At 43.8% G+C, this 22617-nt stretch overlaps 1 protein-coding gene across 4 annotated transcripts in view; it reads right to left on the bottom strand.

Annotated features, from left to right (window-relative positions):
- The window catches only part of PLCB4 (phospholipase C beta 4), a 1535154-nt gene that overhangs the window by 401314 nt on the left and 1111223 nt on the right, over nt 1-22617 (bottom strand). For all 4 annotated transcript variants that reach the window (XM_069608295.1, XM_069608297.1, XM_069608296.1 and 1 more), the window contains exons 19-21: nt 14446-14541; nt 9690-9790; nt 3612-3647 (exon numbers count right to left, since the gene is read on the bottom strand). In XM_069608295.1, coding sequence (XP_069464396.1) covers nt 3612-3647; nt 9690-9790; nt 14446-14541 — 233 coding nt within the window. The remainder of the gene's footprint in view (nt 1-3611; nt 3648-9689; nt 9791-14445; nt 14542-22617) is intronic.

Here is a 22617-nt window from a genome sequence, read left to right as displayed (position 1 = left end):
GTCATCTTTGACTCCTCCCTTTCCTTCTCCGCCCACATCTCTGAGGTCTCTTAAAAGTCACATTTCCGACTACACCTCCTCAGAGGTACTCTGCCTTTCCTCTCCTTCCCCCAGAAGCTCATGGTATCCCAAGCTCTGGTTCTCTCTAGCTTGGACTATTGTAACAGCCTCTTTCTAAATCTACCTGCCTCTACTCTGTGCCCTCTGCAACTAATCCAGAAGAGGACTGCGAGACTTGTACTTGGCCTTAAGCCCTGGGATCGTATCTCTCCAGCTCTGAAATCTCTCAACACTGGCTGCCAGTGGATGCAAGGATTAAATTCAAAATCCTCTGCATTGTCCACAAGGCTTTCTGGGGCATGGTTCCAAAATACCTTCAGCTATCCCTCCGCAAATACCTCACCTCTCGAGCTCTTCGCTCCTCTACCTCTAACTCCCTCAGGGCCAGTCGTTTTTCTATGAAACAAGCTGGGGGTAGATCTCTGTCTTTGGCTGGGGCCTCCTTCTGGAACAGCCTCCCTGCCACTCTAAAACTTGAGGAGAACCATCTCCGGTTCCGGAAGCACCTCAAGACCTTCCTCTTTTCTTCTACCTCCGCTCCCCTTCTCCCCTGCTGATCTGTTCTCTCAGGGCACCATGCACCTGGCCACCCTCTGTCCTTTGGGCCCAGGTACCTGCTCATCCTGCCACCCTCCCGCACTGCCTCCGGGCCACCCCTTGCACTGGGGTCTGTATCTGTACCCATACAGCCCCCCCTTTTTTGCACCGCTCTGAGAATCAGGGTGCTTGTTGACAGTGCAAAGTGACTTTACACCACTGCCTTTCAAAGAAAAATTCCATTAATCAGGCCCCTTGTGTCTGGGACATGTATGTGTTTTGCTTTTGCTCTCTGGCCTGTCATTTTCGCCCTTTAGGTGGTTGCTGTTTTAGCAGTCGGTTGACAGTTAAACTGGCGGGAGCGCTTCTTGCAGTGAATGATAACATTGAGACAGGTATCGAGGATAACCATAAGGAGTAAGTATGAAAAAAATACGTTTCCGTGGAGAGCTTTTAAGAAATTTCTGGTCATTGGTAAAATCTGATTGCATTTAGCGATTTTGTCTTTCAATGAGTTCATAACTAAGTTCAATGATGAACGTGTTGATTTCTATAGAAACGAGAAATACAAAATAGCTTTTAAAGGTTTAAATTCGGTACATTGATTCCTCCTTCACCTGCATTTATTTACATAAAATTAAATTTTTAATGAAAAAATAATTTTAATTGTGTGCTTCTGTTATTCCCTATTAGGGCTCTGATTTATGAAATTAACTCCATGGAAAATAGGGAATTTACTTGCTATACAGCATGCAAAAACCTGTTTGTCAATTCATGGAATCAACTGCGTGGTACTTTTCCAGGACTTGCGTGGATTTCACTCAGTTCTGTCATGGCTCTGCGAGCAGTCGAGCTCCTTGTGCGAGACTCCTCGCAGAGTGTGGGTTGGGCCTACGCAGAGTCCAAAATAGGGGGCAGAACATGCAAAATGAAGAAGAACAAGGGAAAATGTGGGCGTGCCGAGGGATGACTTGCCGCAAGGAGATTGCATGCCCACAACTGCCCAGAACAAACCGTATTTATGGATCTGACTGCACATCTTCACGTCAGGGGAATAACCACGCAAAGCTCCCGATCTTACTGCCACCCAAAGGGAAGGCATACAGACACTTGTGCATAGGAATCATAGCACAGAGATAAGATCGCATGTTGGATTTAGGGGTGTGTGCAGGTAGTCTGGGTTCTGATCGGATTTAGGGGTGCGTGCAGGAAATGTGGCAGGGTGCAGGCATGATTTATGGGGGTTTGCAACTTTTATGATACATGGTACGCATGCTGTTGGGGTGCTGTGAACAGTTACGTGGACACTATGCAGTGGCGCCAGGGTGTTTGCTTGGTTGCGCCATACCCCATGCAGGATTACTGGGCTGCATGCCCGCTCACTGCGCATAGGTAGGTATTAGCGGCTACATTTGCTTTATGGCTGGGGCGTGACAGGGGCATTCCAGCTGCGACTTGCGCATAGGGTTACTTTCACAGGGACGATTCCATGACTACGTGGATCGCGCACAGGTGCCTCATGTGCGAGGTGGCAAGCAAAGTCCTTCTCGCCGCACAGACTTTCCGGGGTATAAGCTCACTTTTTAAAGAATCGGGCATTATACTTTTACCTGTTAATTTGGAGCTGTTCTGAAAAAGAACAGTTTTTTTTTTCATGTTTTCAGTTTCTGTGTTACATTGCACATTGAGCCCTTCCTGGTATTGGCTCGGCTTGCAGTACATTTCACAATATTCGCGGTAATGTCTTGTTGGAGGAATTTTGCCATTTCGTTGTGGTTAGAAATGTCGTTTGCCTACTGTGATCTATCACTCTCAGGTTCCCGCCAGTCTGTGCTTTTGGTTTCTCTGTGGTTGAACTAACCGCCATGGCGCATTTGTCCAGAAGCCCTCGCATTTGTCTAATATGCTCACAGTCATTTTAATGTGTCACTCGACAAGCTACGTGAGCCTCTGTGCGCACGATACGGCGTACTGCGTACGCTTCTGTTACACGTGACCATTAGGCAATGTTTCATGAACACCTTTCATAACATTTTTGAGATATTACTGCATTATTATTAAATATTTGTCAAATTACTGCTTTGATAATATAGATACTATACGAGTGTCCCCAGGTATTGTAGTTTAGATATAGCTATGACAAAACTGGAAGTGTTTTGCTTGTAAAAAACATATATAATAACCATGAGTAAAAACTTTGGTTTTCCTCCAAACATTTCATTCCACAATGACATTTTTTGTTTTTCAATGTTCTGACGAAATATTGCCACTCCTGTATTTTCTTTTCTCTGGAGTTATGATCATGTTAATCCAGGCAATTCAATATCAAATTGTAGTCCAATGTGCAATATAATGTCTATTAGAATCCCGAGCGGATGAATAACCCTTCGCCATTGGTAAATTTGTATGGGATATATGAGCCGCTATAGCAGAGTTTTCTTATAGCCCGCAAATGTTACCATTGCTTTTCTTTTTATGAAACAGTGCTTCATCCCCCTCTAGTGGCCTATGTGTAAGCTACATCTTATAACAAATACCTTCTTTCTTTCGTTTGTTAGTTTAAATTAGTTAAATGAATAATTTACTAGAAGCATGAATGACATTTTTGTCATGTTATTTTCCATGTCGTTTTTAAACTATTTAAGTGCCCAGAAAAACAAAAAAATAATGCTTAAAAAAGTATATTTTTACATTACCTTTTTTGTGTTTGGCCAAGGGTTCTAATAGCTTTGTAGACCTTGCCCTCGGGCATTAATGTTGTTATGGGTCATCATACCTTCTTAAAGGCCCTCACTGCGGTAGGCCTTTAACTAGGTCTTCAGGGCCTATAACTCCTCGTAAGTCCCTCGAGCTAAGTCTATAAAGCTATATGAAGACACTACTCCAATAATTTTTGAAGTTTCGGCTGAATTGTGCTACATAAATTCAATTAATGAATCCGTCCTCTCACCCTTTGTTAACCTGTGCATATGTTCTACAGTGAAATACATCAAAAGGAAATTAGTTCGGGTTACCTTTTTATTATTTTCTTGCTCACTATCTTCAGCAATCTGAAAAAGAGGAAAAGGTGTATAACTGACAATGCTTTCTAAATAAGGCTATTAATGTAACATCTTTTCATGATGCTACGACGTAGAAAACTTAAGTGATATATTAGCGATTGCAAATCTAAAGAAAAGCAGCAGGTGTTGTGGAAACTGGTTTAAAATGGCTTCTATTTCAACCTTTGAGTTGTTCCTGAATTTTCCTGCAAACTAATCAGCATAGAATTCAATTTACAAAGCAGCAAGTAGGTTTCTTTCTGGAGGGTACATACAAATCAGACACTCGATCTTCTCTACTTGGATAAACAAATGGATCCATCTAGAGGACCAGCCCCATCCATAGGAAGACATTACATCCAAAGACAAACTTGTAAATATCAGTTTCAGATCGTAGTGAACAAGAGATCTGCCTATCAAACCTCGGACCTAGCAGGCTGGACCAGCAACATTAAGAATCACAGGCATTACTCAATGCGCTGCTATTACCCCAGACTTGCACCTTGTCTGGAAATGACATGTCTGCTGATCAGCCAAGATTAATAAGAACGCAGAGCCCTGGAAAATATAGGGCCACTTAGATTTCTTTGTATTTTTTAAAAAAGTTTTGGCGCACAGCGCTGTAAAATGCACTTGAGTGAAAACAAAATATTGGTATGCAAATTATATGTGGGGTTGGTACTGTTTTCTGGTATTTATTGAGGGATATATATATTTTGCATTTTATTGTTTGAAGAAGCTTGTGTCATGACTTACAAAGTAGGCAATAACATAGAGCGGGGACAGTCACAGGGTAAGGTGCCTTTACATAAGAGCATTGTTTGATGGAGTGGCATATGCCGGGTGAAGCCGGGAAAAAGTGTGAGAACATATGCCAGTGACATGGACCAGACGACATAAAAATAGTTTTTAACATTGACACCCTAAGGCCAGTATTTACACATTTACAAATTACGTAAGAGCTCATATTCGAGTCTCCCACAATTTGGTATCTGTGACCTGTTATATTTCCACTTTTGCGTAGACTGGTCCCCAACGCTAAATCTTCCTCGTTTGCACAGCAGAGTGCAAAAGCAGAGTGTGAAAAGGTGGTATGTATACTGGTACGCCAGCCTTTTGATCTTGGCTGTGCAAATAGAGTAAACACTTCCAGCCATGTATGCATGGCACGCATGGCAGGCAACATTTGTAATGGATTCTTATGGAGTCGTTCTGCATTTTGCTGGTACAAAAAGCAGGCAAATTGCGTAGGAATCCCCAGCATTTGGACCAGTTTGAAAATACACGTTGGTGCAAATGCTGGAGTATTTGTATGGCAGAGAGGAAGGGTGCAGCGGAACCATGAGTTGCATCTGAAGGATTGCAAGCAGTTTTCAGCATTCTGGCTATCAGCACAGATGCTCAGTGAGCAGAGGAAACATTATGGCAAGAAAACGAACAAGCATTGGCAAAGCCAACAGTTAGGACCTTTGTGTAGTCTAGGGATCAGCAATTAAGACATTACCTTTCAGAAGGTTGCTCAGAGAGCTCAGAGCTGGCTCAAAGAGATCCCAAGGGGATGTGTTTTGGGCAGAGAGCGACAGGTGGTGGGTGAGAAGGGCCATATGTACTGGCGTGGCCATGGCCATTGGTGGTCAACAAATGGGCAAAAAGCCAAACAACAACCACTGTGTGTCCCTTCTAACATCCCTTTTGTGTCCTATTTCACTGCCCATGGCATGTAGGCAAGGCCTACATGGCCACTTCATAGCTAACTAGAAAGGAATATGTTCCAATGCCATTGGCACCGACTCCAATTCATTGCACCCCCACCCCCACCTTCCCTGGAGCGGATGGGGAAGAGCAGGAAGAGCTATCAAATGATTGTCTTGTTGTTGTGTATTGCATAATTGCTTAAATCATTCATCCAACATGATTTACTTATTTGATATTTGTTTGGATTGTCATTTGAATGTAGTATTTTGAAAGCAAATCGAGATGTTAGATGCGAAAGGTGAGCTTGGCTGTGGACATACAGTAACTGTGTGTGTCTGCAAGTCAGCAAGATGGCTGCACTGGCAGCTGCATGAACTTACATTACTGGAAACTGCAGCTCATTAGTATCGTGACCACAGCAGCAAGAAGATCTACTTGCGGTTGAGGACGCGATACTACTGATGGGGCATTGCTCCCTTGAGTAGCATCCCGGTGGTGGTCTGGGTGGAAGGGTTAGGCATAACCGGCATCCCCGCTTGGTGCCTAGCCAGAAGGGCATTAGGCGTCACTGAGCCAGAATGAGATGCTGATGATGAAGTCGCGTCTGTTCATTGGCAGATCCCGGAGAAGATGATGGAGAAGCAGGTGGCCAAGGTCGCTACCCAGAGATGGAGGACTTGAGAAGACTATACACCATCAGGAAGAGGATGAACATTGATAACATGGTCGCTAGAATCAGGGGCACACATCTTGGTCGTCACACTATAGAAATAAGTTATTGTTGTGCAATGCTTTGCTTTTACGGTCAATGATTATGGTTTATGTTTCTCATTTCGAAAACCCAATCTGCACACGAACAAGAGGCTTGGGAGTCTTGGCAGGGCAATTCTGCTTAGGAACCAGTGGCCTCCAGATGCCAGTGGCCTCCAGATACCAGTGCACTGCAGATACCAGTGTCCTGCAGATACCAGTGAACTGCAGATACCAGTGGCCTCCAGATGCCAGTAGCCTCCAGATACCAGTGAACTGTAGATACCAGTGTCCTGCAGATACCAGTGGCCTGCAGATACCAGTGAACTGCAGATATCAGTGTCCTGCAGATACCAGTGTCCTGCAGATACCAGTGGCATGCAGATACCAGTGGCCTCCAGATGCCAGTGGCCGGAAGATACCAGTGAACTGCAGATACCAGTGCCATGCAGATACCAGTGGCCTGCAGATACCAGTGAACTGCAGATACCAGTGGCCTGCAGATACCAGTGACCTGCAGATACCCGTAGCCTGCAGACAGATATTTTAGGCGGAAGGGGGAGGAGGACAGTGAGGGAGGAGAACAGGAGATCAAATGAGGTGCACCGCAATTGCTAAATAACACACACGGCTATTTTTTATATTTTAATATGAATTGGATCCTCAAAAGGACATGCAATTGTGATATGTCTTTTTTACAAGGGAAGGAGATTCTGTTTACACCCATTATTCTCTCAGAGGCGCAGCGAGGGACATTTTAGGAACCTGCTGAATGCAGCCATGAGTTATATAATGAGTAGGATCCTGAGGCCACAGCTCATCATGCAGCATTATTGCAGAAACGCTGCCATTCGTCCTTGCATTGGCACAGTGCTGGCGGGGAACACGTCATGGAGCCCCCTTCAGCAGTCTTTCGTGTGCCTTAAAGGCACTTTCTCCTGCCGGAATTCAGCCCATCTCAGGTTTACGTTGTCCCCCTGCGACACCAAATGTGTCTTGTCTGTGCTTTCATGATGCGACATACTACAGGCTTTCATGTTATGAAGGGTATATGGTTTTGGTACGGCCTTGTAAGATGTGCATTTTTGCAGAGTCTGGGTAGTGTGTGACCAGCGTCATGCCATCGAGTGCGTGTTTGAATCTGTGAGGGATGTATGACATTGCAATGGAACATGCAGTGATTCAGGGGTTCTATGGGGGAATAGTGCTGTTAGAGAGTGACACAGTCACGCATGTATAAACTTTAGCAATGTGTTGGCTGTGTGCGAGGATGTGGTGGGTGCTTTGAATGCACGCTGTTCATCTGATGCAACAGCTCAGCTACTTTGCATTACATTGGAGATGTCTTTACAAATGGCCGGATACCTGTACATCACTAGTTAATGGCGCATGATGGAACTTACTGGTCGCGTGCTTTGTTTGTGGTTATTGCTATGGCGAGCAACATGTTACCCTCTGTATGACCCTAGGCACCATGTTGCCTATTTTTAGAGTGGTGCTGGTACAACTAGTTTGTTCTCTTTTTGGCTGTATTTGAGGTGGTTTGCTGTTGCAACCGCTGGCTTTTATTGCGATTGACCGCGCACCATCGGTCGGGTGGCGTACCTATGCTCTTGCCGCTGCAAGCTAGTTGAAGGGAGAGGTGGCTGTGTGATATGGATATATGCATATAGTAGATGCTCAGGTGCATGCTAAGGAGGGATGAGGTTGTGTGGGGGGCTTTGTTGTGTCAGAGGTGCATTTGGACGTTGCTCATGCTCAGGTCAGTGTGCGCTGATGTGTGTGCATTTGTCGGTTGTTTTTGAGGTTGAGTGCTTTCCTTGGGAGCCACAGAGTGTGTTGGCACATGCTGATGGGTTTCGCATATAGTCGGTGTTGGTGAACACCTCAGAAGATGGGGGTTTTTCAATGTAATGAGGAGGGCGAAGCAGAGTAATTGTATGTGGGGATGCAATGTCGGTTGCCCCGGATTGACCCATCATTGCTTAATCTGAGGTTTGGTACTTTACACGATCTTTGTAATCCACTGGGAGAAAGAGAGATCTGCCCAGATTCCTTAGCTTCAGCACTAGAGAAAGGGTGATAGCTAACGCGGTCTCATAAGTCACCAGAGTCCCAGATCATGTGCCATAATGCTCAGGTGATTCTGCTTCATAATAATGACAACAATGATAACAGTATATTTTTATATATAGCACTTCATGCCAGATTTCTACCACTTCTGTGCAAAGTAAAAATAGCTTCCATTATTACCCAATGTAATGGTTATGGTAATGCTATTACTTAATTTATTAACCTCAGCAAGACGAAGGGGTCAGTGGACCCGCAGCGGAATTCAAAAGGCGATGCGTAGCCTGGCTCCATCTCCCTGGTGAGAGCTACACAGGATTTATATTTTATTATTATAAATAATATTATCATGAATAAAAATACTCATAATGATAATATGTGGCCACATCACTTTGATCTGAATACTAACTTGAATGGTAGGCGAAGGTCTCTGGGGATAAATGCAGTGTGCATATGACTGGCATAGAATTGAAACATTGTCCACTTGCGCTTTGAAACACTTGTGTACAAGCGCATACTAAATAAACTATAAACCAATCAATCACTTTGTGATGCTTATGCATAATTTATGTGGACAGGAAACTCAACGCGCAATGCAACAGGACTCATATATTGACTGGCTTGTGGATAGTGATAGTCAAGCTAACCAGGGTTGCAATATCTACTGACTGCAAGAGAGAGAGAGAGAGAGAGAGAGAGAGAGAGAGAGAGAGAGAGAGAGAGAAAGAGAGAGAGGAGAGAGAGAGAGAGAAAGAGAGAGAGAGAGAGAGAGAGGGGAGAGAGAGAGAGAGAGAGAGAGAGAAAGAGAGAGAGAGAGAGGAGAGAGAGAGAGAGAGCGAGAGAGAGAGAGAGAGAGAGAGGAGAGAGAGAGAGAGAGAGAGAGAAAGAGAGAGAGAGAGAGGAGAGAGAGAGAGAGAAAGAGAGAGAGAGAGAGAGAGAGAGAGAGAGAGAGGAGAGAGAGAGAGAGAAAGAGAGAGAGAGGGAGAGAGAGAGAGAGAGAAAGAGAGAAAGAGAGAAAGAGAGAGAGAAAGAGAGAGATAGAGAGAGAGAGAGAGAGAGAGAGAGAGAGAGAGGAGAGAGAGAGAGAGGAGAGAGAGAGAGAGAGAGGAGAGAGAGAGAGAGAGAGGAGAGAGAGAGAGAGAGAGAGAGAGAGAGAGAGAGAGAGAGAGAGAGAGAGAGAGAGGAGAGAGAGAGAGAGGAGAGAGAGAGAGAGAGAGAGAGAGAGAGAGAGAGAGAGAGAGAGAGAGAGAGAGAGAGAGAGAGAGAGAGAGAGAGAGGAGAGAGAGAGCTAAAAGTGTCATAACATGTGAACCCTTTATCCAGCCCTAAAATTAAACCAAAATAAACTACCAGCTCCTTCAAGTCATGTGCAATCATAGCTTTAAACAGGAAACACCTGAGTGCAGGTGAATGCTAGAGTAAAGTATGATGTTCCATTTGAAGCATATAGCCTAGATTGCCTAATAAAGGCGTGTGTCTTGTCCAGCCACCGTCAGTCCAGCAATAGAACAGGTATATTTTCATGACCGCTCGTACCTTTTTAACACTGTTTGCAACAGCTTCCTTTTGACTCAGATCGTCTCCAGAAAGTTCTGATCCAAACTTGAACTCTGGGTGCGCCTCGTCATCCTGGTCAGCTAATATTGGGGAATCAGGAAAAGGATTACATTGGGATACCCATATTTTGCACACATCATCAAAACACAAAGGGTCATATTTAAAATTGCTTAGTGGCAGGTAACCCGTGAGTGCATCCTTTTTTACAGCTGCGTATGAGGATAAATAGAGGGACAGAGTCCATTGTGAAGTTGTCCTGTGAACTCACTGTTTGTTGAAGGAGCTGAATTGAATTTCGATTTTTGATGAGATTTCGATTTTTGTGTGGTCCAAAACACACACAAAAACGAAATTTCGAAAAAACAAAATGTAATGTGGACAATACCCTTTCCCGCCCAAAAAAACCACTACATTTCAAAAACCTAAATATCCTGTGGGAAAATGCCCCAAACTGCCAATTCGACAGGAGCATGCCAATGTTCCTGCAGAACGGAATTAGCCATTTCCGTCCACCACTATCTGCCGTGAAAGGAAGCAAATAAGTGCCGTCACCTCTTTCTGTTGGCCTGTAGCCTGCAGTGGATTTCATGAGTGCCAGCAACCTGTTGTTTCCATCATCTCAACAGTGCTTCATGCCATCGACCATCAGGTCACTGTGAACTGCCTGCCACAAGTAGGTTTTAAGGGTAAGTCTTGAATGGCTACTTTTTTCATATGGATAGCATTTATTAGTGGGACAATCAGAGATGTTAAAGTTCACAAGCCTGGAAAGAATGGTTATGCGACTAAGACATATGGAAATGTTATTTAGTTTCATTTGAGTAAAGTACCTGGAATTGTATGCCTAATTCTCCCCCTAGAGAATCCTCGTCTGGATGCTGTATCGACATATTTCAACGTGATACAAGAAGAGTGCAATTGACTTACTTTTCGTTCTATACTGTATTCAGTGAAAAAAATGGAATATGTTTTTTATGCCACTGAATGCACAGCCTGGGAATTTACATTTGGAGAATCACACATGCTCCCATAGCACAAAAAGGATGTGTTTTCTTCCTCAATAGGGCCATTATGTCAGTAAATGAAATGATTGAAAAAGGCGGGGCTTCCTCCGTGAAGTCTGTAGCAGGTGCTGAATACACTGAAATCAAACTATTCCTGAGAATTTCCACAATTCCACTCATCATTTTGAAAATGATTTTTATTGTTAACGTCTCAGATGTCTGTGCATATGCAGAACCGTTATATGCTGCGCAGATGAGGCAAACCATGGAACTATGCTGCACTAAGACTCACGTATATGTAAGTTAGCGTTTTCCTTAGATGTGGAACAGGGGAGTCATTTCGCCCCTATTTCTTTCCAAAAACGTAGATTGACTACATAGAAATGGAGATTTATTTCGCAAGTCTGCTAATTAGACCTTTTTCCATAAAATCTCAAACTTGTTTTTTTTCCGGGTTTCACACCATTGCCTGTTATTTTAGTATTTGCTGTTTTCAGTAAGCAATGACCTTGTTGTGGTTACTCCTACTAAAAACCTTAAAGTTACAGTGTTTCCTGGGTATCCGGTGCTTTCAGTGTATCCTTCACGCCCCATTATGTCTCAACGCCATATTCTTCTACTATCTACCCTACAATCAAGGTGCGCAACTGTCACCTGCTCACGCATATTCATCTGGTCTTCAGAAAGGCCCCAGCCATGGCTAGTCCCTCGACATGACCCCTGCCCGTATCAACGAAAGGCTTGGGCGACTTGCGAGTGGCTCTGTGACATGAGCTGCACTCAATAAGACTCATATGCTCAACTGAAACTCACAACTGTTCAACTGGGTCCCTGACAATGATGCGCCTTCTACCACCCACTTGGGGCAGGCAGAACATGGTAGCTTTTTTTAGAACAAATTTTGTAGAAGCAAAATTGTGTGGAATTCAACCCAATACAGAGAAGAGTGGGACATTTCAAAAAGTCCTTCTTGCCCCAAACCCTCCTTTCAGTACAGCATTTTCCCTTTGGTGATTCCTGGACTTTCCTTTCCAGCTTCACAACATTGCCTCTTGTATCAGTGTGGTATTGGAGCTATGCTGGCAAGATAGTTGAATGAGCTAAGCACCAGCGAGTCTCCGGGATGTGCCTGTCTGTGGGCACCGGCTTAAATCCTGTCTGGCCTGATTGAGCTCTTCGACCTCTGAGGATGAAAGACTAGGTACCATTCACTGGGTACCTATCACACCTAGTATTACAGTGCTCCGACGCAGTGGAACTCTGGCGGGGGACACTAAATAAGACACACTATTATTAACCATCAAAAAAGGATTGCTGTGTTCATGGTTGCCTCCCCTTAATAACTTACACCAAGAGTATGTTCCTCCGGATGACACCTATTTAAGTCTTTTGGTCTACCATCACCAAATATTGCACCACACGTTTATTACTTGTGTGACATTTCCCTAAATGTGGTCTTAATATTACACTGTGCAAGTATATCTTCTTTGCTTCGACTCACCATTTCCTTAATGCATCCTACGCTTCTTTTCACTGCAAAATCCCCTGGACCTTCTGTAGAGAGGGTGTTACCATCTATATACCTGGATCCACGCAGATGTATTCAAGATTGGACAGGCTTTTTAGTGCTTTAGGTTTAGTACAGTTTGCTTTGAAGGAAAATCTGGAGATTCCAGGAATGTTTTAGATTTCCCAATATGTAAAAAAAATCTCCAAGATATGTTTTGGAGTGCCGTACCTCTGTACACACACACACACACACACACACACGCACGGTGCTCTAAAATGTTTGACCGGCACGTCGAAATCTGATCCATTGGACATCATATGGAAGAGATGTAAGTAGGGTTTAAGAAAGTGCACAATTCAGGAATCCTCTGTGTATCTCAGAAAAGTTGATACTTTGGAACAGGAATCAGCCATTCTTTCTAGCCTCCCTCTTGACACTCATCCTTCTTAAATGTGAAGAAGCAAAATATATCTCAGAGCAAGAACATTTGATCATCAATACATCTTTCCTAACAGAACAAAATCCATGTTACATTTGACCTGCTTTCATAAAAGCAGATGCTGCTTTATCAAAATATTTGTGAAGTAAAATAATTCATTTTTGTTGTAATTTCCTTGAAGAAGCTTCTTCCTTTCTTTCTTTCTTTCTTTCTTTCTTTCTTTCTTTCTTTCTTTCTTTCTTTCTTTCTTTCTTTCTTTCTTTCTTTCTTTCTTAAAAAACCCAATGCTGACTCATGTTTGACTCCTGGTTCATTGCAAAATCCACTCTTGTTTGTTCTAGTGTTTTACAAGCTGAGGAGGTCGATCTTCCTTCATTTTAATGTCTGTGATCATTTGTTTAATTGGTTTAATCCTTTCCCCTAAAAAAGGTAGACCAGGGCCCTTCTCTGCTCTTCTGACACTTAACATGTCTCTGGGATTCCTCAATAATATATGCTCAATATGTTGCTACCTACTCAGCAACCTTCCTAACGAAGCTTGAATGCATGTTATTGGGTTAGTATACTTTATCAATATTTAAACGTTCAAGGTATTCCTTACTCTATGTACACAAGGTCTCTGACTCCTTGATGTTGATGTGAGCTCCTTGGCCATTAGCTCACCATTGGTTTAAGGGACTTTTCTAGTACAGTCTAACCCTGAAGCTAGGTATTGTATTCATCAGGTATTTTCCAAAACATAAACTCAGTCCTAACGATATGACGTTCTCACCTGCTCACACACGATTAGAAATTTTTCGTCAACTTGCTGTCCCTCGATCCCATATATTCAATGGGTTCACACTCCTTTCAAATGTTATACGTTTCTACTATATTAACCTTTCAAATTGTATATATTTTATGTCCTTGTGATCTGATTGGCCTGTTATCAGTTCACTGTCAAACCCCACTATGCCCTAGACTTTCAAACTGGTGAAGGCTAAGAAAGTGAAAAGTCCGCTGCTAACATCCATGTGTCCGCATGAATGCACGACTTGTGCATCTGAAAATCCTTCCTTTATATGATGTGCTTGCTGTATTATCAATGCAAACCATTAGCAAAAATGAATGCAAATCTTCAGGGATGTTTCCATGCGAATGTGCACATGTGTTGATGCAGCCGGTGGCAGTTTTTAATATATTCCTCCCCACATGGTGTTCACCACACAATTGAATGCCGTGCACAGGGTGGTGGTGATTAGAGCCCAATCACGTAACACTATACTACACCACTACACTAATCAATGGTTTTGAGGCAACATTTTTCCAAAATAGGCAGAATAATCGTGGTAAAAGGTGAGATCCCTGTCTGCATCAACATTGACTGAGGTCCTTTGTAGGAACCTTAGGAGGTGAAGGCCTAGGCTAGTGCATCCTACACAAAGTACTCAATGCAACAAGGCTCTACATGCAGGTATTGGTGGCTAAACTTAGTGAGTGACAGGAAGGGGAAGTGCATAAGGTACCCAATCATTGAGAAGGTACAGGCCTATAGTTCTATGTGGACAACCAACCCCCAGGTGAATCTTGAGATGGCAGGTGGAAACTGGAATCATCTTCACCTACATGCACCTCTTTCTTTGCAATGTATGGGATGATGACTGCCCTATTTTAAATGCAAGTCCAAGTCATGTGTGTGTGCACGTGTGTGTGCTTGTGCATTGGTAGGTTTAATTCCACAATGTGAAAAGGTGGAGGACCCACATGACTGTGCTGCAGAGTGGTATTACTTTTTTTACTTACCATTTTCGATTTCTTCTTCTATGTCATCCTCCAAGATATTGACTGGGGCCGCAGTTTCTCCGGCCTCCATCATACTTTTCAGTGCATCGAGCTGTTCTGTTCAAATAATAACATGAACATGAGAGGGTTTTACATAATCACATGCAGCCAGATGTACCAAAGAAATCATGCAGCATTTCATCACAGATATTTCATCTATGTATAGGGTTTTATTGTGTGAAAATAGTGGGTTTCTAGCATAGCTCTAAGATTTCTACGTGATACATTCTGATGCTTTCATTCCTGGAAATGTTGTTGCTTTTCCTAGAGTTTGTTTTAAAAGACATTCTTTCTTTGCAATTGTTTGTCATCATATTGCCAACATGTCTAACAAGCTCAAGAGTGCTTCCCGAGGGACAAGTGGAAGAGCGATGAATACAGATAGGAGAACGGGAATAGCAGAAAGGGAGGTGGGTAAGGACAGTATATAGTGTAGGGGTAAAGGGTCAGGGATTCTGCAGTTAGGGTCTGATGAAGTGTTCTTGGAAGAGCAGCACCATCCTTCCTAAAGTGCAGCAAGAAGCGGTGCTGTCATTCACTTTCGTAAGCTGTTATCATTGGTGTGCTCTCATTTTCTTCTTCTATGATCTAGGCAATATTGTGGCTTCTAGTAAGGTATTGGCTTCCAGAGGTAGCCAGTTGTTTGGGCAGATAGGATGGTGCATTGGTGGGTATCATGTCATAGAGGATGTGCAGTCTGTGAGGGTTACTAGGGCCATTCATTGTGAGTGAGGAGATGTGGCTATACAGCGTTAAAACTGACATGAGTTGGTTTCTGAGGAGCTATGGTTTTGGGGTGACAATACAGCCCGATGTGGCAGAGATTGAGAGACCATGCAAGGCCCTATTATATGAATGAAGCTGGGTGATGTTGATTTCTATTGGAATATGCAGGCAAGTTCAAAACACTTATTTTCCAACATGAGGCCTAGTGAGGGAACGAAAATTGGCATCTCTTAGCTTTGTCAAAATGGAAAGGCACTCAGCTGAAGGAGAGTGTGCCTCAGAACTGTAATATATCTGTGTCCAGTGGACTCCAAAAAGACATGTGGTGCTGCAGATGCTGACTTCGTGTGAACTGGGAAAAGGCACATTTGACAGATTCAGAACTGCAGCAGTACACAGGGCAAAAGATACATTGAAATGCTGTGCATTTGAAAAATACAAAGGGGGAATTGTGCCTTACATTTAAAAAGTGAAGCCAAGTGACATATTTCGGAGAAAGGTTTCAAAAGTGTTGAGCAAAAAAAATGTTTCCTCTTTTTTTCGGGGACTAGGGTGGTTGAGGAGATAAATATATGCAGAAGCGTTTTCACCACTGGCGTCCCACCTTCCCAACATATCGGCCGTGGGGTAACTACTCCGTGAATGAAGATAACTTTCACTCAGCTGTGTATATCAACATCAATTCAGGTATCAAGAAATATATTTTGATAGATAGATATTTAATATACAAAACAATGTAAAAAACATGTATTATGAAAAACACGTGGACAAATCACTAAAAACAGCCTCCTAAGGGCCATGCAATCAATCACCGTTTTTTTTGAAGAAACAAAAAAAGAATAAATCACATGAAGATGGTTATGTCAGCCCCCCATCAATGAGGTAAATCAACATACAACTTTCTGCATGCAAAAGTGTGTGATGTTAGTAACACTGGTGATTTAAGCAATCATGAATACATTTCTATTCATCATGACACGTTGTGATGCTGGAAATGCATTAGAGGGACAGGGCCTCCCTATCCTTGTCCTTTACTGCTTTTTATTGTGTGTTCTGTCGTGTTTTCCGCACAGGAGTTCATGTGGGAATCCTGGTGGTGCAGCTCTCTCTTTGGTTTGGTGTACAGACCCATGGTATACCCTGATGGCACCCATGGGTGGAGGTACAACCCTGTGCTCCTAGTGCATGTTTTTGGGCACCTGTGTGTGGCCCACAGAGCAGGGTATGGACTGGTGGCAGCTCCATGCTGAATTTGACAGGTACTCTGAGTATCCTCCATTTTGGGATACCCAAGCCCCGCCATTGGAATCAGTTGATTCCTAATAGGAAAGAAGATGGCCCCTGTGGCCTCTTTCTTTCTATTGCCTATTACCTTGTTTTCCCAAAGTCCTGGGAAGCCCTGACTCTGTCCCTTCCCCCTGACCGGCTGTTGGGTGGAAGTTTCATATATGGTGTTGTTGTGAAGTCCAGGCCAGACTGGCTGGAGCCTTGCCGGTGATGTATGTTGTGGGTACCTCCTGTGGGTGGGACCTGGGTGAATGGAGTGTGTGATGAATATGCATTCTGTGCTGTGGGTGTCTAGTATCTGGTGGTTGACACAATGACTGAGACAGTCCTGCCCGAAACTGGTATGAATGCAGTGTGGAGTGTTGAATGGCTGGCTACTTGTCCCAATACACATAACTTGTTGTGAGTGTCTGGAGAGGAGTGAATGGCCTGAATGCACTATGCGCCTGATTGGATGCATGCCTGCATGAATGCCCCTCTGACCGATTGGTTGCCTGAGTGTGACCCAGCAGAATGAATGGGAGATCAACTAGTATATCTGGGGGCCTCTCACTGCTAGAATTCGTGTTCAGAAGCTGAAGAGTAACTGGAGTGAAACTGAAGCTTAACCTTGAAGCCCTGCTGGAAGAGAAGAATTGATGTTGCTCTCCTTCACAATCTGAAAGCTACTGTGTCTCCAAGAACTGACCCAGAGAGGACCTGGTAAGGCGCCCTCTTCCGGAGCTACGAGGGACCATTGTGCACCAGCTGATCTTTGCCAAAGCTCCCTGGTAGACAGACCTACGATAGGCTGCCGACCGGAGACGGGGACTGCTGCGGAATCCCAAAGAGAAGCACCTGGGCTGTTGTCCACCACTGCCGATGACTGCCGTCGCCAAATGGAGCCGCCGTGCTCCCGTTTGCCTAAGAACTTAATTTGAGCCAAGGACGCTCTCGTCTGCATCGCCGCCCACTTTATCCTGCTGGAGAAGGCTCGACCGTCGACACGCCGAGGAGCATCCGCTGGTGGGTTTCCCGCCACCTAAAGACCACAGAGACGCTGAGGACTCGACACCCTTGCTGGGCCACAGTTCTTCAACATCTCTTTGCGGTCCTGAACTATCGTCACCGAGGTGCCCCGCACGCCTCTTCCTTGCAGGACGCCAACGCTCCGTCGTTGACAAGCACCGCTAGGAATGAAGCTGTCACTTCACTGCCGTAGTTCACCCTGTTCTTCGTCGGACGTTCGACGACCCGTGACTCCTGCCTTAAAGGAAGGGCACTCAAGAAGGGCCGTTGATTTCCCGTCGACGAACGCTACAATTCCAGGTACATTGGGGCTGTAGAACTATTGTAGAGGGAAATAAGACTCACAGAACAATATATGGACTGGGTTTGTGATACATCTTTGCTTTACAGGTTGCCCAGGTGGGGGGATCTCCACACAGAACTGTGCTTAACGGTAGAGGCCAGTATTCTGCCTATTGTTTCAACCATCTTGCTTGCCTTCCTATTTCTATTGCTGGTTTCCTTGTTATTGATCTGTGTGACATTTTGACAGTATAGTTGATGCACTTTAATGAGATCTGATAATACTTGTAGTACCACGTTAGAACTGTATATATTTACTATTGTTGATTTTCTGAGCACAAAGTGAGTTATTGTGATAGTGTACATAACCTTGAATATTAATTATATAAAGACTGTGTTTTAACTAATACAGTGTGTGGACATTCCTTTGTGGGGGCTTGGGGACTACACTGTACTTAAGAACCAGCCTGCATCACCTCCTGAGATGCTAGGCCTTGATTGCTCAATCATAGCTACCTAATAGAGAATCTTGGCTGGGGTCCTCTGTGCCTCTCCTCCACCATATAGAGAGCAGAAGTACAGACACCCCCTCCAGTCTTTACACAGGTCTACACTTAATTGTGTTTCTGGGGGCGGAAGAACACCCAAACGGGTTGATTCCTGATGTTAGTGTGTTATCAGCCCCGTCTTCAGGACGCTACCAAACGTTAATACTAGGATCGATTTGCTATCTGCACTGGACCATGTGCACTGCCATTTCTACCTGCTGCTCTCGTAATTTCTTTCATGTTTGGGAGTGAGTTCAGAGATTACTATGCATAAAACGTATGCGTCCGAGTAAATCCAGGGATTTTTAACTGAGTGAGATGTTTAGCAATGAATGGTGAACTAATACCAACAAGAAAGTGACACGATTGACTGGGCAAAACACCTCATTCATGTGATTTATTCATTTTTTGTTTTTTAAAAAAAAACGCTGATTGATTGAATGGCACATAGGGGGCTTTTTATGATTTGTCCATGTATTTTTCATAATACATGTTTTTTACATTGTTTTGTACATCTATTAAAATATGTTTCTTGATACCTGAATTGATGTTGATATACACAATTGAGTGAAAGTTACCTTAATTCACAGAGTAGTTACCACACAGCCATATTTCGGAGAAAGACACTTACTTTACACAAGTAAACTGACATTTAAATGGAAAACCCTGCTTGTAGAAGTGAACAATAGTTTCCTATGTAGCCTTTAGATGAATAATACCAAAGGTGAACGTATCTCTGTTTAAATATTGTATTGTAGTTATAAACAGCAGGACCAGATGTGATACAAAATGTCATGTTGAATGCATCTTTTCAATTTAAAATGCTATTCTGTTCAAATTATGTATGTAGCTTGTTTTTCACACTGATCTGAAAGATCTGTGCCTCTGAAACCTTGACCTCAAGAACTTTGGACTGGGCCCACCAGGAAAAGCAGGACTGGTCTTCAGTTTAAAATACAAAGAAATGTAAAGAATTAGATCAGAATTGTGGAGGGTATAGATAAGATAGCCAGCAGCAATGTCCTTTACGGCCAGGCCTCGCTATTAACTGTGCATTAGCTTCAAACAGAGAACTTTGAAGACATTTAATGGCAGAGTGGAATACCATGAACAAGGCAGATGTTCAGGTCACATGTGACCAGGGAGTAATGAAACTCAGGAGGGGTTGTTGGGAATATGAAACTATGACCTCCCATATGTATGTATTGCAATTGATTAACATGGGACTCCTTTTTCCTTAATAACAGGAGAACCGTGCATCGCAGTGAGCTCATCCAAGACGCATAGTAAAGATCATGGAATGCCTGTCAGTTCTATTTATCTCTGTGATGTATAGAATTTGAGTTATGAAGAACACTGTGATCCTAACCTTCTCATAATTCATACGAATTTGAAAGTTTGTGAACTGATAGAATGTGAAATTAATGGTTGAATAGCAAAGTAGTATATTTTTCACTATTTCAGCTCAGGAGTAAATCACAAAAAAACATAGCTCCTCCCAGGAAGGGCGCGCCAAAGTGAAATTACTATTTCCTGATTCGCCATAAAATGTAGAATTTCTAAATATATATGTTTATGCAGTTATCTGAAAAGAGAAGGTAGTTGCCGTGTTGTGAGATTTTTAGGAAAAACGGAATATAAAAACCTGTCATTTTGAAATAAGGCATCTTCCTCCTTGTCAGGGCTGGGGCAGGTCTGGGGGTAAATGCCCTTATGGTCAGCCTGGGGGGCAGACAAGCAACCAGAAAGCACTCTACCAAGTACTCCAGGCGTTTTCTCCACCCTTTTTGTAGGACCGTGGTCCAGGGATGGAGAACAGCCCGGGAACTACATTTCCCAGCAGGCCGCTCGCCGCTTAGGCCTGCTCGGGGAAGATTGCCACGCCCCCAACCGCGCCCGCATCAGTGCACATGCGCGAGCCGCGCCCGTGGGGAGCCGCTCGCAATCCTGACTGGCGTCCTGGAAAGACGTGTTCACAGGAGCTCCGGAGGGAAGCTTATGCGGGGCGATCCCGCCCGACGCCTGCAAACCCCAGGCCCTGCGTACAAGTCTGAGATAAGTACAAATACTTACCTTGCGCATCTCGCCAGTAATACCCGAGGGGGGGCCACGCAGTAGAAGCGGCTCAGAAACCCACCAGCCCACAGCGAGCCGGAGCGCAAAACTCTTGAAGGGAGCTAAGAGTTATAACGTCCCTAACCATGCATGAGACTCGAACTAACAATACCTGCATGTTTTAATGTGATCAAAAGTATAGTCGCATGACTCCGGAGCAGCGATTCTCGCCGTGCAGAGTACCCAAAAGCCACTAACCAATCACGCGCACAGCGCGCACTGGTATTGACTCTAATTTTGCTCTTGCAGAGAGACTGGAAATCCTGGAGAAGTTCGTGGCCAATCAACACGAAAAGGCCAGAAAAGCCGTGGACTCAGGCAGAAACCGAAGCTAAGTACTTTATTGCTTTGGGGCAATTCCCATTGGTGCTGCATGAAGTGAATGCAGGTTTGGGTGGGAAGTTGGGCAATTGCTATAGATGCTGCATGAAGTAATGCAGGTTTGGAATCCCGCATGCTGCAATGTGGGGGCTAATCTAAGCTATACCTAAGTTAATGTATGTTTACATGTGATGTCCTGGTGAGGGGCTCCAGTACAAAAGCCTGAGGTGAATTCAAGCATTCAGTGAAGGAGTGAGTGGTGAGAGCAGGAGTGCATGGGCGGCGAATTCATGGAACAGGAGCCGAGGAGCATGTGACTCTGACATTCCCCCCTCCCATCCAGAACCTCTACCAAAACCCTTTTCCGGTGTTCCTAACTTCCTTACCTATCCAACCAACGGACCCTAACCCTCTTTCCCCGAAGGGTCAAGGTTGCCTGTGCTGTCTATCTCCAGGTACTGCGACCTAACGGGGAGGGAGGCGTTTTAGCTGCGTTTGTGCTGCCTCTGCGCCTGGAAGAAGCAAGTTCTGACACTCCTCCCCCATTATCCACAATACAGACCTCTAAACTCCCTCCCCTTTCAGATGGCATTGAGCAGATTAGTGGGAGGGGGAGAAAGAGAGTTATCCAATCCGTAGTGTGCGAATAATCATAATATGTGTCATCAGCGTTATATAATATCAGTTTTCAATCTAAAGAGTGACAGAGAGACAGAAGGAAAGAATAGAAGAGATGAGAGCAGACTGAAAACAACAGAGACAGAAGGAAGGCTGACTTGTTGGGGACTTCTGTCTGGAAGATGGGAGCCCTATCTGAGACAGAGGCCTAAAATCTGATTGGAGGGACCTTGCTGTGAATTGAGACCAGAGGTGTAATCTGCCTAACTGTTCCTGAAAGAGGGTCTGAAATTCGCTTAGCCTTTTAAGTTAAGAACAGAGATCTCTAATGCAGATAGATATATACCAAATCTATCAATTGTCTCGGGAGCTGCCTGCCTTAATCCCTTTCCATTAATGGGTGAGGGACAACACTGGGTAGACACTGACCATATTTGACTAAAAAGATAATCAAATAATTCCTCATGGAAAATAACCCTATCCATTTAAATTGAATTGTGTTGGGGACTGCCTGCCTTAATCCTGTCCATTTAATTGTGGGTGAGGGGCACAACACTGTGTAGACCCCTAGCACATTTAAGTAAAGTTAATTCAATTAATTCCCATATAGAAAAGATCACAGGATGAGTTTTGTTCGAATTCAAAACTAAAAAATGTCATACCCACTGTGTTATAGCCATCATAGTCAATAAAGTACTTGGCTAACTCTACCTGTCTGAAACCCCTGACTTCCTTATAGAAGGGGGGTGTTCATAATCCCAAAATAAGTAATCCTACAACTCTGCCATTCAAGTGAATGTAGAGTGTGCAAAAACACATTTCCCATTTAATCACTTGCATTCCAAATGAGAATCCCAAAGCCCCGAATACTATTCAAATGAAAAGCCTAACGTGATTTCCCATTGAGTTCCTTTCACAAACCTTGCCTTTCAAATAAAATGCCCAAACTGATTGTGTTTATTTCCCAACCCTGCCTTTTGAATAAAAAGTCAAAACGATGTTCGTACTGCATTCCCAATCCCTGTATCTTGCCTTCATATTAAGGGGTCATATATAACTGATGCCTGGGGATGGAGGTTGCTGGGAGAGAAGAAAATTGTGATAACCCAAGCAATCATTGGGGGTTGTTTAAAATGTCCTACTTGTTAATGCGCAAAGGCACCCTATGTGTGTTTTGATTTTGAGTCTTCAAATTCAACCTGTGTTTGTTGTAGTAACTGAAAGTAGA

Source organism: Ambystoma mexicanum, chromosome 4q, assembly GCF_040938575.1.
Source record: "Ambystoma mexicanum isolate Mex_15411 chromosome 4q, UKY_AmexF1_1, whole genome shotgun sequence".
Lineage (NCBI taxonomy): Eukaryota > Metazoa > Chordata > Amphibia > Caudata > Ambystomatidae > Ambystoma > Ambystoma mexicanum.
This window is presented reverse-complemented; position numbering and strand designations above follow the sequence as displayed.